Raw genomic sequence first — 12,180 nt, forward strand, 5'->3', positions numbered from 1 at the left:
ATTTAGTCTGAATGTGTGTGTGTTGTATTTGGCCAGACGTTCCTTCCATTTTAAAATTTAATGAATCCATTTGACTTCTTTTTCTTTCTAATCATTTTCAAAGAGCAGATTAAAGTAATTCTAAAATCATCACAGTAACAGCATTCCTTGTATGTAGCCATAAGCCTGCCTACAGGCACTTTCTATGTATGCTTATTGTTACTATTGAGGCTTAATTCATATTCAACATCTACATCTGATACATTTTGTTTTATGAAAACAAGCTAATTAAGGCTGTACCTTCCCTAGTTCATAAATTTCTTCTAAAGAACATTAAAGGGAAGTCAAGTGAGACATGTTCAGTAACAGATGTTTGGCTTTTTAGCTGCCTTTTCAATGTGTTCTCTCATTACTTTTAAGGAAATTTCGCTAATTTTCCCTTTCACCAGACACCAACAGCACCTAGAAGAAAAATCCCCTAATGTGAGCACTTTCTGTTTAATAGTTGTGCCAGTAATCGGATCAACACTGCTTCCACGACTGTCTTCAACTCTTTCTTTTTTCATTTAGTGTTTAGCTAAATTATTTTTCCAGATTACCACAAGGATCAATGAGGCTAGTCTACCAGCTACTAGGGAAGTATTTAAACACTCTCTAATAATGTTTAATAGCAATAGACATGATTGTCTTCACAAAATCTCTCCCTGCCATGACGAAACACTCTGAAGATAAGGACATAGGTGGCTCAGGGATTTTGATCTAATCCATTTTTTACCTAAAGTATCTCAAAGCAGTCACAAATCAGAAATGACTAAAGTGTCTGCAAAACTGAAATGAAGACGTTTGGCAGATTTTTGTGGGAAAAAAAGAATCTCAGAACAAATTGAAATTCTAAATAATAATGAAAAGATTTTGTTCACTAGTTCATCTGTCCTCACGGGCTAGGAATTTTAGAGTGTAAAGACCTCCAGCCTGACTGGACAACAAATAAAAAGCTATAAGGTAGAGAAAAGAATATGAAATTGGAACTCTTGAAGTTAAACAGAAGGAAATCTCCATAGATCCTGGCCCTACATATTTCCCTGGTACTGTATGCATGAAGATCAATAGTACCATTTTGACCAAAGCAGTTCCAGGATTTTATAGGCTAAGATAACTTTAGAAAAACATACAAAAGTTCCCAGGACTGGGAATTTTCTGGTTAAACTGATCAACCTGTCTTGCAAAGACCTTCACTGCTCTTGCTTGCTTTAAATAGCTGCAATTTCACACTCAGGCCAGAGAGCATGCACTCTGTACCTATTCAGTTAGTGCCAAAAATTATTATGGTCAGCCTAACTATACTTGGAGATTGTTAAGAGGATAAAAAAGATTTAGTTTGGTGAATCTAATAATTTTATTACACATAGCAAATTTACCCACAATTTACTTAAGCAGAATAGAAGCTTTTGTGAATTTAAGGAAGAGCTGGAGGGATTTTTTTTATAAATAGTTCTTCCAAAGTTTTTCATGTAAACTAAACTCAATTTCTACATCCAAGAGAGCTATGAAGCAATTATAGACATTCTTTAAAACCCAATAAGATGGTATACGAGGGCTTGTGTGTTTTTCACTCTTCTTGGGATAAGGTTTTTCTTCTGAATTTTCTCTTGAAATATGAACCTGCTTACTTGGCAACCCATTATACGATCGTTTTGTGCCTAGAGATGCTCTTTTATTTCGTGTGACAAGATAATGTAAATTCTCTCCATCCAAATGTAAGAGGAGAATTAATGCACGGTATCAAGCCCATGGAAGTGATGGCTCCCCTCGTTCCTATGAAGTTGGTCCCTAGGGTGGTCATCTGCTGAAACCTGATGGTAAGTTCAAGAGAAACAAAAGGATACTCTCCCTTATTTAATAAGTGTTAAGCATGTGGAATTGATCACCACAGGGAAATTCCATTAAGAAATCCACAATTGGTTGTTAGAGGGAGTATTGGAAATGAAAATTAAGGACATCTGTGAGAATGGATGTCAAGGAAGGCAACTACTGTAATGTATGTGGCTAGATGTCCCATAGGTGGGATGGTCATGAATTTTGGCACTCATTCTGACAGCCATAAAGCCTCTAGCAGGACTAGGATGACAGCAGGGGCTTGCAACCATGATGGTGATTTGGCAACAGGAAGGTAGAAGAGTGAGGGATAGGCTGCCCCCTCTCCTCATCTAAAGCAGACACCACCATCAAATTGGCTGCTTCCCACTGATTCAGTTAAGTTTGAAAGATATATTCCTATTGATAATTTTGTCACGTACATATCCCTTTTCCCTTCTCCTCCCACCTGTAACTTATTTTAGTGTCTTTCTCCTTCATTAGATTGTAAACTTCTTGAGGGCGGGAATCGTGACTTCTAATTCTACTGTATTCATTCATTCAATCGTATTTATTGAGCACTTACTGTGTGCAGAGCACTGTACTAAGCGCTTGGGAAGTACAAGTTGGCAACATATAGAGATGGTCCCTACCCAACAGTGGGCTCACAGTCTAGAAGGGGGAGACAGACAACAAAACATATTAACAAAATAAAATAAATAGAATAGTAAATATGTACAAGTAAAATAGAGTAATAAATCTGTACAAATATATATACAGGGGAAGGAGGTATGGCAGGGGGGATGGGGAGGGGGAGAGGAAGGAGGGTGCTCAGTCTGGGAAGGCCTCCTGAAGGAGGTGAGCTCTCAGTAGGGCTTTGAAGGGAGGAAGAGAACTAGCTTGGCGGATGTGCAGAGGGAGGGCATTCCAGGCCAGGGGGAGGAGGTGGGCCAGGGACCGACAGCGGGACAGGTGAGAACGAGGCACAGTGAGGAGGTTACTCCCCCAAGCGCATAGTACAGTGTTCTGGACATAGTAGGTTCTCAACAAATACTATTTATAGGTTGACTAATTCCCAGGCCATGCATATCATGAAGATTTCCAGTGTGGTTATCTAATGTGCTTTCAACTGGATGAAAAACAACCAGGATGCATACTGCAAGTGGCAGCTGCAGTAGAAGGGGCAGAAATGGGGACAATGGTAAGCACCATGGCCTAGTGGAAAAAGTCTAGACCTGGAATTCAGAGGATCTGGGTTCTATTCCTGCCTCTGCCAGCTGCCTGCTCTGTGACCTTGGACAAGTCACAACTTCTCTGTGCCTCAGTTTCCTCATCTGTAAAATGGGAATTTGATACCTGCTCTCCCTCCTACTTACACTGTAAGCACCATATAAGACAGGGACTGTATATGATCTGGCTAACTTGCATCTACCCCAGTGTTTGGCATTTAGTAAGAGTTTAACGAATGCCATTATAAAAAAAAACAGAAGAAGCTGGATAAGCATGGTGTATGACTCTATATGGTCAGCATCACCCATGACTGCCCTACCAATGGTATTTATGGAGCACTTATGTGCAGAGCACTGTTCTAAGCACTGTAAGTACAATACAATAGAGTTGATAGATACGTTCCTTGCCCAAAAGCAGTTCAAACTGCCCCATTGTCATTATGAACATTTTAGTCCCGCTGCTTTTCCCCAAGCATTTTCTGTTGCTACTTTGAAGAAAGAACACTGATCTATATGCTGTAAGCTCTCTGCAGACAGGGAACATGTCTACCAACTCTACTGGAGTGTACTCACCCCAGTGCTAGTACAGTGCTCTGCACATAATAGCACTCAAATACAATTGATTGATAGACCACTGGTCTGCACAATATGACATGTCTCAGATTCTTTCATGTGTTGAAAACTATCACCAGTGCATAATTCTAGGTTTTTAGGGTGGCCTTAAGCACAATATAATAAGGAGAGCATGGCTTTTGCAGCTTAATAAATTAAAAAGACATCATCATGAAATTTTTGTTTACAGGGAGAATAGTTTCAAAATCTTGGGGAATTTTCTCTAGGAAGGCAAAACCACTTGGGAATCTTTCATGACTGATATCTGAATCTATAGCTATCACCCAGTTATTGTTAGATTTGTTGCCACATTATTAGATCCATTCCTCTATACTACTAATATGAAGTTATGATTCATACTCTTCATTGACATTTACCCAATTTATTTTTCCAAGCCCTAATTGAGGGTACAACCATTTTAAACTGGTCACCTGAGAATCTCTTATGGGTAACAATAATCATAATGGTATTTGTTAAGCACTAAGTGCCAGACACTGTACTAAGCACTGGGATGGATACAAGCAATTCGAGTTGGACTGTGTTGGACAACTTCTCTGTGCCTCAGTGACCTTATCTGTAAAATGTGGATTGAGACTGTGAGCCCCATGTGGGACAGGGACTGTGTGGCCTGATTAATTTGTATCTACCCCAGCACTTAGAAGGGTGCTTGACACATAGTAAATGCTTCACTAATACCACTATTATTATCACTATAAGTGTTGATAACTGATGATGTCTGGTCACACATCTTGCCCGTCTCAATTTTAAATTCCTTGAGGATAGGGGCTGAATCTTCTCTGTGTTGTGTAACTATCCACTCCATACCACCAAGTATAATGCTGGATACTCTGTAAAAATTTAGTAAACTTTGGCTGAGGGTGATTATCAAGATTTACTGATGCAAAAACCTGTCCAACATACATATAATATCTGGGTTATTACGCCCCTGGTGTTGCGTTGCCCTATTTTAAGACTAATCATTTTTAAAAGGTACATTACAGGTAAAGTGACATTATAAAAAGCAATTAGATATAGAACTTTTTATCTATTCTCAAGTGTGTTCCTGATGTTAGAAAAGTACTAATTTCTCTATAGCCAAAGTAAAGGTTGAATACTGATGATTTCTATTTTTATAAATTATCCAGATGATGAATAAAAATGATATAAAATTTGCTGAAACACTTAATATTGATTCATTTAATACTGAGTCTGTTAAAAGTACTTGGGAGCTGAAACAAACTTCACTTTTACCTACTAAGTAATAATCCAATAGAAGGAAGAAATGTGATCTAAAATCATTCGTCACTTCGGATGCAGAATGTGTTTAAATTTTTAAAATCATTCATAAATGGAAATGACATATAATAATAATGTTGGTACATATCTTATAATAATAATGTTGGTATTTGTTAAGCGCTTACTATGTGCAAAGCACTGTTCTAAGCACTGGGGGGGATACAAGGTAATCAAGGTTGTCCCACATGGGGCTCACAGCCTTAATCCCCATTTTACAGATGAGGGAACTGAGGCCCAGAGAAGTTAAGTGACTTGCCCAAAGTCACCCAGCTGACTAGTGGCAGAGCTGGGATTAGAACCCCCTGATCTCTCACTCCCAAACCCGGGCCCTTTCCACTGAGCCACACTGCTTCTCTAATGAAAATGCATGCCGAATAGTGTAGCTTCAAATTACATAAATACAATGCTTTCTTTCTTAATATGGTATCTTTGTCGTGAAGTGCTGTATTTGTTGAGAGTCAAGTGAGAGAGGAAGTACGCTAGAGTTTAATACAATTAGACGTCCAAATGCCTCAAAATGTGAAAAGCAATGGTGGAATAGTTTTCATTTTATTTTTAAAACTAAAAAAAAAAAAGCACTCTTGTCAAACAATGCCTGTACCAAAGTTTCATTTTCAAGAATAGTCATTCATGAAGGACCCAAATTTTCTCTTTTAAATGGCCAGATCACATCACCAGCAATGAGGTTCTTTAACACAAGTCTACCAGGACAGACATAATCTCTTCAGCTTCAATTCAGTTGGAGTGGACATCCATAGAGAATTGTGAACTGATGAGCCTCAGAATGGTGGGCAAAAGAAACACACACTTTCAGAGTGCACTAAAAAATTTAGTCTTCCAGAAAGTTGGATATGGCAAATCAATCAAGAAATGGTATTTATTGAGTGTTGACTGTGTGCAGAATACCATATTAAGTGCTTGGGAGAGCTGGTCTAGCAGCAAAACTACAAATAGCAGGTAGTCTGCACACAGTAAGCGCTCAATACGATTGATTGATTGATCCTTTTCAGTCACATTCACATGATGATAGTTATCATCATCTTTCAAATAAAATAAAATAGCTATACACATCATTGTGCAAACTGACAGTCTTTTACATTCACAGCTGCTGCTAATGTTGCTGGTCAAATCTACCAAGGTATTGTTCAATTCATGAATAACAGACCAAAGCCAAAAATATTAGTTCCAAACGTGTAGCTCACATGGAGGACTACAGATCAAAAATATTAGTTGTAAAATGCCTCATCTAGATTTACCTCATCGTACAGTTGCATTAATACTGATGATTGCGGAGATATGCTACTATATTTTCCTCTGTAAGCTGAATGAAAAGATTTCCATGATATAGGTTCTTTCCCATCTTGGTCTGATATCCCTATTAGAAAGATCAATGCAGGTTAGAACCATATTTATCCAGACAAATTCCCCACTGATCATGCCATTTAATAGTACAAAGAGAAGAGCAAATAATCTTTATGAGCTCACAATTCTGGATTAAAAACACATCTTGTCATCTTGTCAAAGAGGGATAAAGAAGTGATAGCACTAAAGAGAGTGAAACTTCAATTAATTATCTACTTAGGACAGTGTAGCAGCACCATCATGTTTCATTACATCCTCTCTGCCTGACAGAAAATGAATCGGTTTGTTGTGGTTCACTCCCACTTTGCTCTATCCTCAGAACAATGTAAACACTTGTGAATATCTTGGGGCATGGACCAAATCCACGGTGGGAAATGGCAGCTATAAAAAGTATGTGAAAGCTTCTCTTTCACTTAGTCCAGGGACATTCTCAGAACAGTATTTGGGGAAAAGGCAATGCTCAAAGTTTTCACAAGTAAGGACTGGCTAAAACATTTAGTTTGGGTAGAGTTGAGTACACTAAAAACCAAAAATACTACTTCTACCTCTAGACAGTGCTCTCCTCAGGGATTTTTGATTTGAAAACGTAATGAGATATAAACAATACAGAATTATTCTATAAAACATCAAAGAAAATAAACCTGTGATTGGAGTTATATGAACAATTCTGAATTCTCCCATGGACATAGATTTAGCACCCAGTTCTGAAGATTATGGTTCTTTTTTTCTCCAGCGATAGATTCTCAAGTGCTAAAATGCTGGCAGAGATAGGCTTTGTTGTTACTCTCTGCCCTCAATTTTCTCCTGTGAGAGTTTTCAAAAACAGAAAATTCAATTAAAGCTACAATTCATGCAAAATAAGTCAATAGCAAAAATGAAATCAGTTGGAGTTTTATTAAGTAGGCACATCTATAGAAAGAGTACACAAAAGACAAACTGGAATCAACAGACTAATTCCTAGGAATGCTTGGTTATCTGTCCAGTTTTATACCAGTTTTTCACCTGGAAAGTCTCCTGAGTGGTACTAACACTGCTCCTGAAGCCTTTATTTCTAGTATATTTTTTAAATTTAAAGTTCCAGCCTCTCTCACCTTCCATCATGAAGTTCCACAAGTTGGAAGCAGTGCTTGGGCTTATAGCAACCTGGGAGGAGAACCCAGTGACTCTGGAGTGAAGATGACCAACCTAAAACCAAGCCGGTTCCCCCGCCACCTCCCCCCGACCCCAATCTCCCTTCCCTGCACTACATTATCAGGAGTCAGTCAGGAACTATTAAGCATCCCCAGGCCCTGGAAAGGTAGTGCCTGAAAAGGAGTGCTGAAGCACAGCTTAAAATATGGGCCTAGGAGTCAGAAAGACCTGGGTTCTAATCCTGACTCTGCCACTTGTCTGTTGTGCGACCTTAGGACAGTCACTTAACCTCTCTGTGCCAGTTACCTCCCCTGTGAAATGGGGATGAATACAGGAGCCCCACATGGACGATGGACTGCGTCCAACTTGATTAACTTGTAGCTACCCCAGCACGCAGTGCAGAGCCTGACACATAGTAAGTGCTTAACAAATACCATTAAAAAAATTCCCAAAAAAATTCACCTGTGGAGTCCAAGAGTGAAGGAAGAGTTAATAGATAAAAAGGGCCTAAGGAAATTGGAAGCTTGGGTTCAAACTAGCAAGTGGAAAAGTTGTGCCCGATCCCATTATAACCAATAGCTAGGCCCTGCTGAAGGTGCATACTGCTTCAAGCACTTAGTACAGTGCTCTACACACAGTAAGCACTCAATAAATACAATTGAATGAATGAATTACTTCTAACTGTTCCAGAATTGGACTCATACAGTTAATTTTTGGATCAAAATGATATACAAGATTTTAAGTCTCCCTGGGATTAAACGAAATTCCTTGAATGAACTGAACACAGCCATAATGACAGAGAACAGAAGAAAGAATAAGAACAGTCCACTGTAGTATCCAACTACAGGCGCTTCCCAGCCCCCCAGGTCCAAATGACCGCAATACATAAAATTTGCAGATACATCATGCACTTAATGCTTATGTAGTTCAGGATCCACAAACCCCACACTTAACATTACTGCAAATTGCTGCAGGAAAAATAGCCCTCTCCTCTCCCCACCTCAGCTTTCCCCTCCTCAAAAAAGCCCTCTTTAAAATCAGTGACTTACAGGCTTGTTTTCTGCTTCAACAGGAACATAGGAGGTAACAGATAAGAAGGAAATGGAAGGGATAAAGATCTCTTCTTTCCTGACCTGAGTCTGCTGCCTTCAGTCAACATGAGGGGAACCCACTCAGTGGCTTCCCGCTTGTTGCTTCTACTCATTACCTGCAACCAATGTGACCAACCCTCCCAGGCAGCTCACAGTAGGTGAGAGAAGTGTTTGCAGGGAAGAAACAGACATAAAAATACCTAAAAACACTGGAATCAAGATAAATGAATTGAATGGTCAATAAACAGATATACACAACAGCTGAAGGTGGGTATAAAGAAATACCTCCTTATGCTTCAGCATGGTCGAATTTAACTCCTGGTAACTGCAGTCTCCACCCCCTTCATAATGACAGTCTCCACACTAGACAAGTGAAGTGCTCGATGCTCTGTGCATACTGGACCAGCTATGAAAGCTACTGCTGACACTTGTCGGCCCCTCTTCACTGCATCCGGGCAAAACGTCCACTAACTGAAGCCTCACTTCCCTAGGCCAAATAAACATGCTCTATGCACCATGTTACCTTCCTAGGAACCAACACTAGCTCTCTTCCATACCATCAAAGAGATCTCCAGCCCTTCCTGCTTTTCACCCTCCCAGCAGAAAAGAGAACAGCACTTTCAGCATGAGGCCTTATAAAAGTGGCCAAGGTAGTCCTGGCTGTGGTTACAGGTTTGCCATGGACTCTGAATCATGAGGAGCCTGGAATTCTGTTCCTCTAAGCCACAGCTGCCTGCTGACTTTTATTCTTGCTTTGTGCATTTATCTGTCTTGTGCTGTTTTAATGTTTTATTGCTTCATCACTCATACCTGTCTACAGATCTCTCCCCTACCTATATTTGTAAATTGTGAGCCCCTTGAGGGATGGAGTCCATATCTAACTTTCATCTGTGTACTCATTATCAGAACTTAGTATAGTGCTCTCCATACAGTAAGTGCTTAATGAATTCTATTACTACTAAGTGAACATGGAGCCTGAGGCAGGCAAGATTAGATCAGGGTATAGTTAGGAGGAAGGTATGGGTCACAGGAAGAGTGAGAGTTGGGCAAAAGCAGGTGAGGAGAGAATACATTAAATGGAAAGAGCTGGTGGAGAGCTTTAAAGCCAATGGAAAGGAGACTGTTTGATTCATTCAATCGTATTTACTGAGTGCTTACTGTGTGCAGAGTACTGTATTAAGCGCTTGGGAAGTACAAATCGGAAACATATAGAGACGGTCCCTACCCAACAATGGGCTCACAGTCTAGAAGATGCTGTGGGGAATGAGCAACTATTGGAGGGTTTTGACAAGAGGGGAGAATTTGTGTTGAGAGGCATTTCAGGAAGATGATCCAGGCAGCAGCATGTAGTATTGACTGAAAGAAGAAGCTGGAGTCAGGAAAATCAATAAGGAGGATGATGCTGTAGTCTAAATAGTTCTTCAACGAATCTAATCATTCAATTAAGTCTATTTTTGTAAGGCATCATATACCACCTTTGATTTGACAGATAATAGTCACAATTTATCAACAAATTTAAGAACTGTGTATTGGAAGAGGATTTCCTATTTGTCACATCTAGTCCAGAATACTCTCAATCAATGGGGGCATAAGAATGGGAGAATACTCTCAATCAATGGGGGCATAAGAATGGGTCAAAATTACTTAAAGGTTATTTGTAAAAGCAAAAGATTCAGTAGAATCCTTTTGACATTATTAGATGACTACCTTAGGCAATGGGATGATCACCAGCCATTATCTGTGAAGAAATACAGAAACTGACTTCCAGTGAACTTGGAAGTGAAATCAGAGGAGAGAAGATTTCATATGAATGAATTCATATGAATATTCATTCATATGAATATTCAGAACATATGAATGGCATGCATATGTAAACAAAAGCTGTGGTAGGACAGGCTAACTGGCAATAAACTTAAATAGAAAATAGATGACAGTGTCAGTGGAAATGATTGAGATTATAAAGATGGGTCTTTGAAGGGAGTGGCTGCAAATTTGTATAAATTTAGGATGGAAAAATGACATTTACAGAAGAGACTGGAAATATTTATAACTCCTACCAGCTAAATAGAAACTGGTTTCTAGGACTAGAGGTATTAAGAAAAACTGAACACCAGGAAGATGAGCAAGAATATTGAGTATGGTGTTGGAATACAAGTGAAAGCATAAGAGATGATGACACTAATGAAGGTGATGAATATAGAAGGAAAATGTTAATAAAGCCTACTGTGTGAGATGATGTGGGAAGGGAATGTGTCTACCAACTCTGTTTTATTTTACTCTTCCATGGGTTCAATAGAGTTCTCTGCACACAGTAAGCCCTCAATAAATATGATTGATAGATTGAAAGGATAAGACTATTAAAATAATGAAACTATTAAGCAAGTATGAAAAGGAGTGAGTTTACAACAGTTTTGTAAACCTTTAAGATCAGACTGCAGTAGCATTCAACAACTTGTAAGTTGTTTAATCAATCTCGATTTGCCAGGTCAACATCTAGCTCCAGTGAATCAAAAAAACCATCAAGTCCAGAAACTGAAACAGTATCATTTGTGATTTGCTTTATGGCTTTTCAATTAGTGTTTTGTAACTGGGAAGAAGCCTAATTAGTTGCTTAGGTGCCACGTCCAAGGCAAAAACTCTCCATTCCTACACAGTCCAGCGAATATATTTATTTATCCATAAATTGTTTAATGATATTAATGGCTGTCTCCCCCTTCTAGACTGTAAGCTCCTTGTGGGCAGGGATTGTCTACCTACTCTCATGTCACACTCTTCTGAACACTTAACACAGTGCTCTGCACACAGTAAATGCTCAGTGAATGCCACTGATTGACAGATTTATAAAATTTGAATTGGTTGGCTAAAGTAAAAAACAAAATAAGGAATAACTTTTTATCTAAAACATTCACAACAGATTCAAATATTTTATCTAATTTGCTCTCAAAACATTCCAGTGCAGTAGGAAAAGGGAGAGTATTATTATCTTCATTGTACAGACATCTCAGTACCAAATAGAGCTATAACTTTTCCACTTCAGTAGCAGCATACCTCAACAAAAATCCTTGAGGCCATCACTCATGAACCAATATATGCTAATGCACATGCCTTGGGAAGCCCTCACACAAGGTGACATGAAACAAAATTTGGATCACTTTGCAGAGTCAGTAGAAATGCAAGGTGACAGTGGCTTAAAGAAGATTAAAGTCATACCTAACTAAACACTAGGGAAACCCTTCACGGTGCCAAACATCTTCATTAACAGCCCAAACCCAGAATTGGACACTTATCCAGAATCCTGCTAATTGGCAAGAATGCTGTCAAATGATACACGCACTAGCAAGCAGGAACAAACCTATGTCAGTAAAGCCAGGACATCTTTGGGAAGAATAGCAGCACTTCAAGAACACACACCCGTAATTTAAAACTATGTAAGATTCACATTATTGATTTGGAAATGACAAAAAAAGAATACAGACATGCTAGGCTGTCCTCAAATTGTTAGTTGAAAGGACCCAGATAACATGGAAAAAAATGTAATATTGGCTGAATCGCGGTTAGACTAAAAGCTTTTGTGTTATGAGTTTGGGATAGTTTGGCTGCATAACACCGAACTATGACTAAAATTG

General features: G+C 39.0%; 1 protein-coding gene across 16 annotated transcripts in view; it reads right to left on the bottom strand.

Annotated features, from left to right (window-relative positions):
• Positions 1-12,180, bottom strand: part of IQCM (IQ motif containing M) — a 269,935-nt gene that overhangs the window by 189,706 nt on the left and 68,049 nt on the right. For all 16 annotated transcript variants that reach the window (XR_005453427.1, XR_005453428.1, XM_038755203.1 and 13 more), the window contains one exon: positions 6,227-6,345. Coding sequence is in view for 14 of the 16 variants with exons in the window: in XM_038755203.1 (XP_038611131.1) it covers positions 6,227-6,345 (119 nt within the window). In the remaining 2 variants the exon portion in view is untranslated. The remainder of the gene's footprint in view (positions 1-6,226; positions 6,346-12,180) is intronic.

Source organism: Tachyglossus aculeatus, chromosome 12 (assembly GCF_015852505.1).
Source record: "Tachyglossus aculeatus isolate mTacAcu1 chromosome 12, mTacAcu1.pri, whole genome shotgun sequence".
Classification (NCBI taxonomy): domain Eukaryota; kingdom Metazoa; phylum Chordata; class Mammalia; order Monotremata; family Tachyglossidae; genus Tachyglossus; species Tachyglossus aculeatus.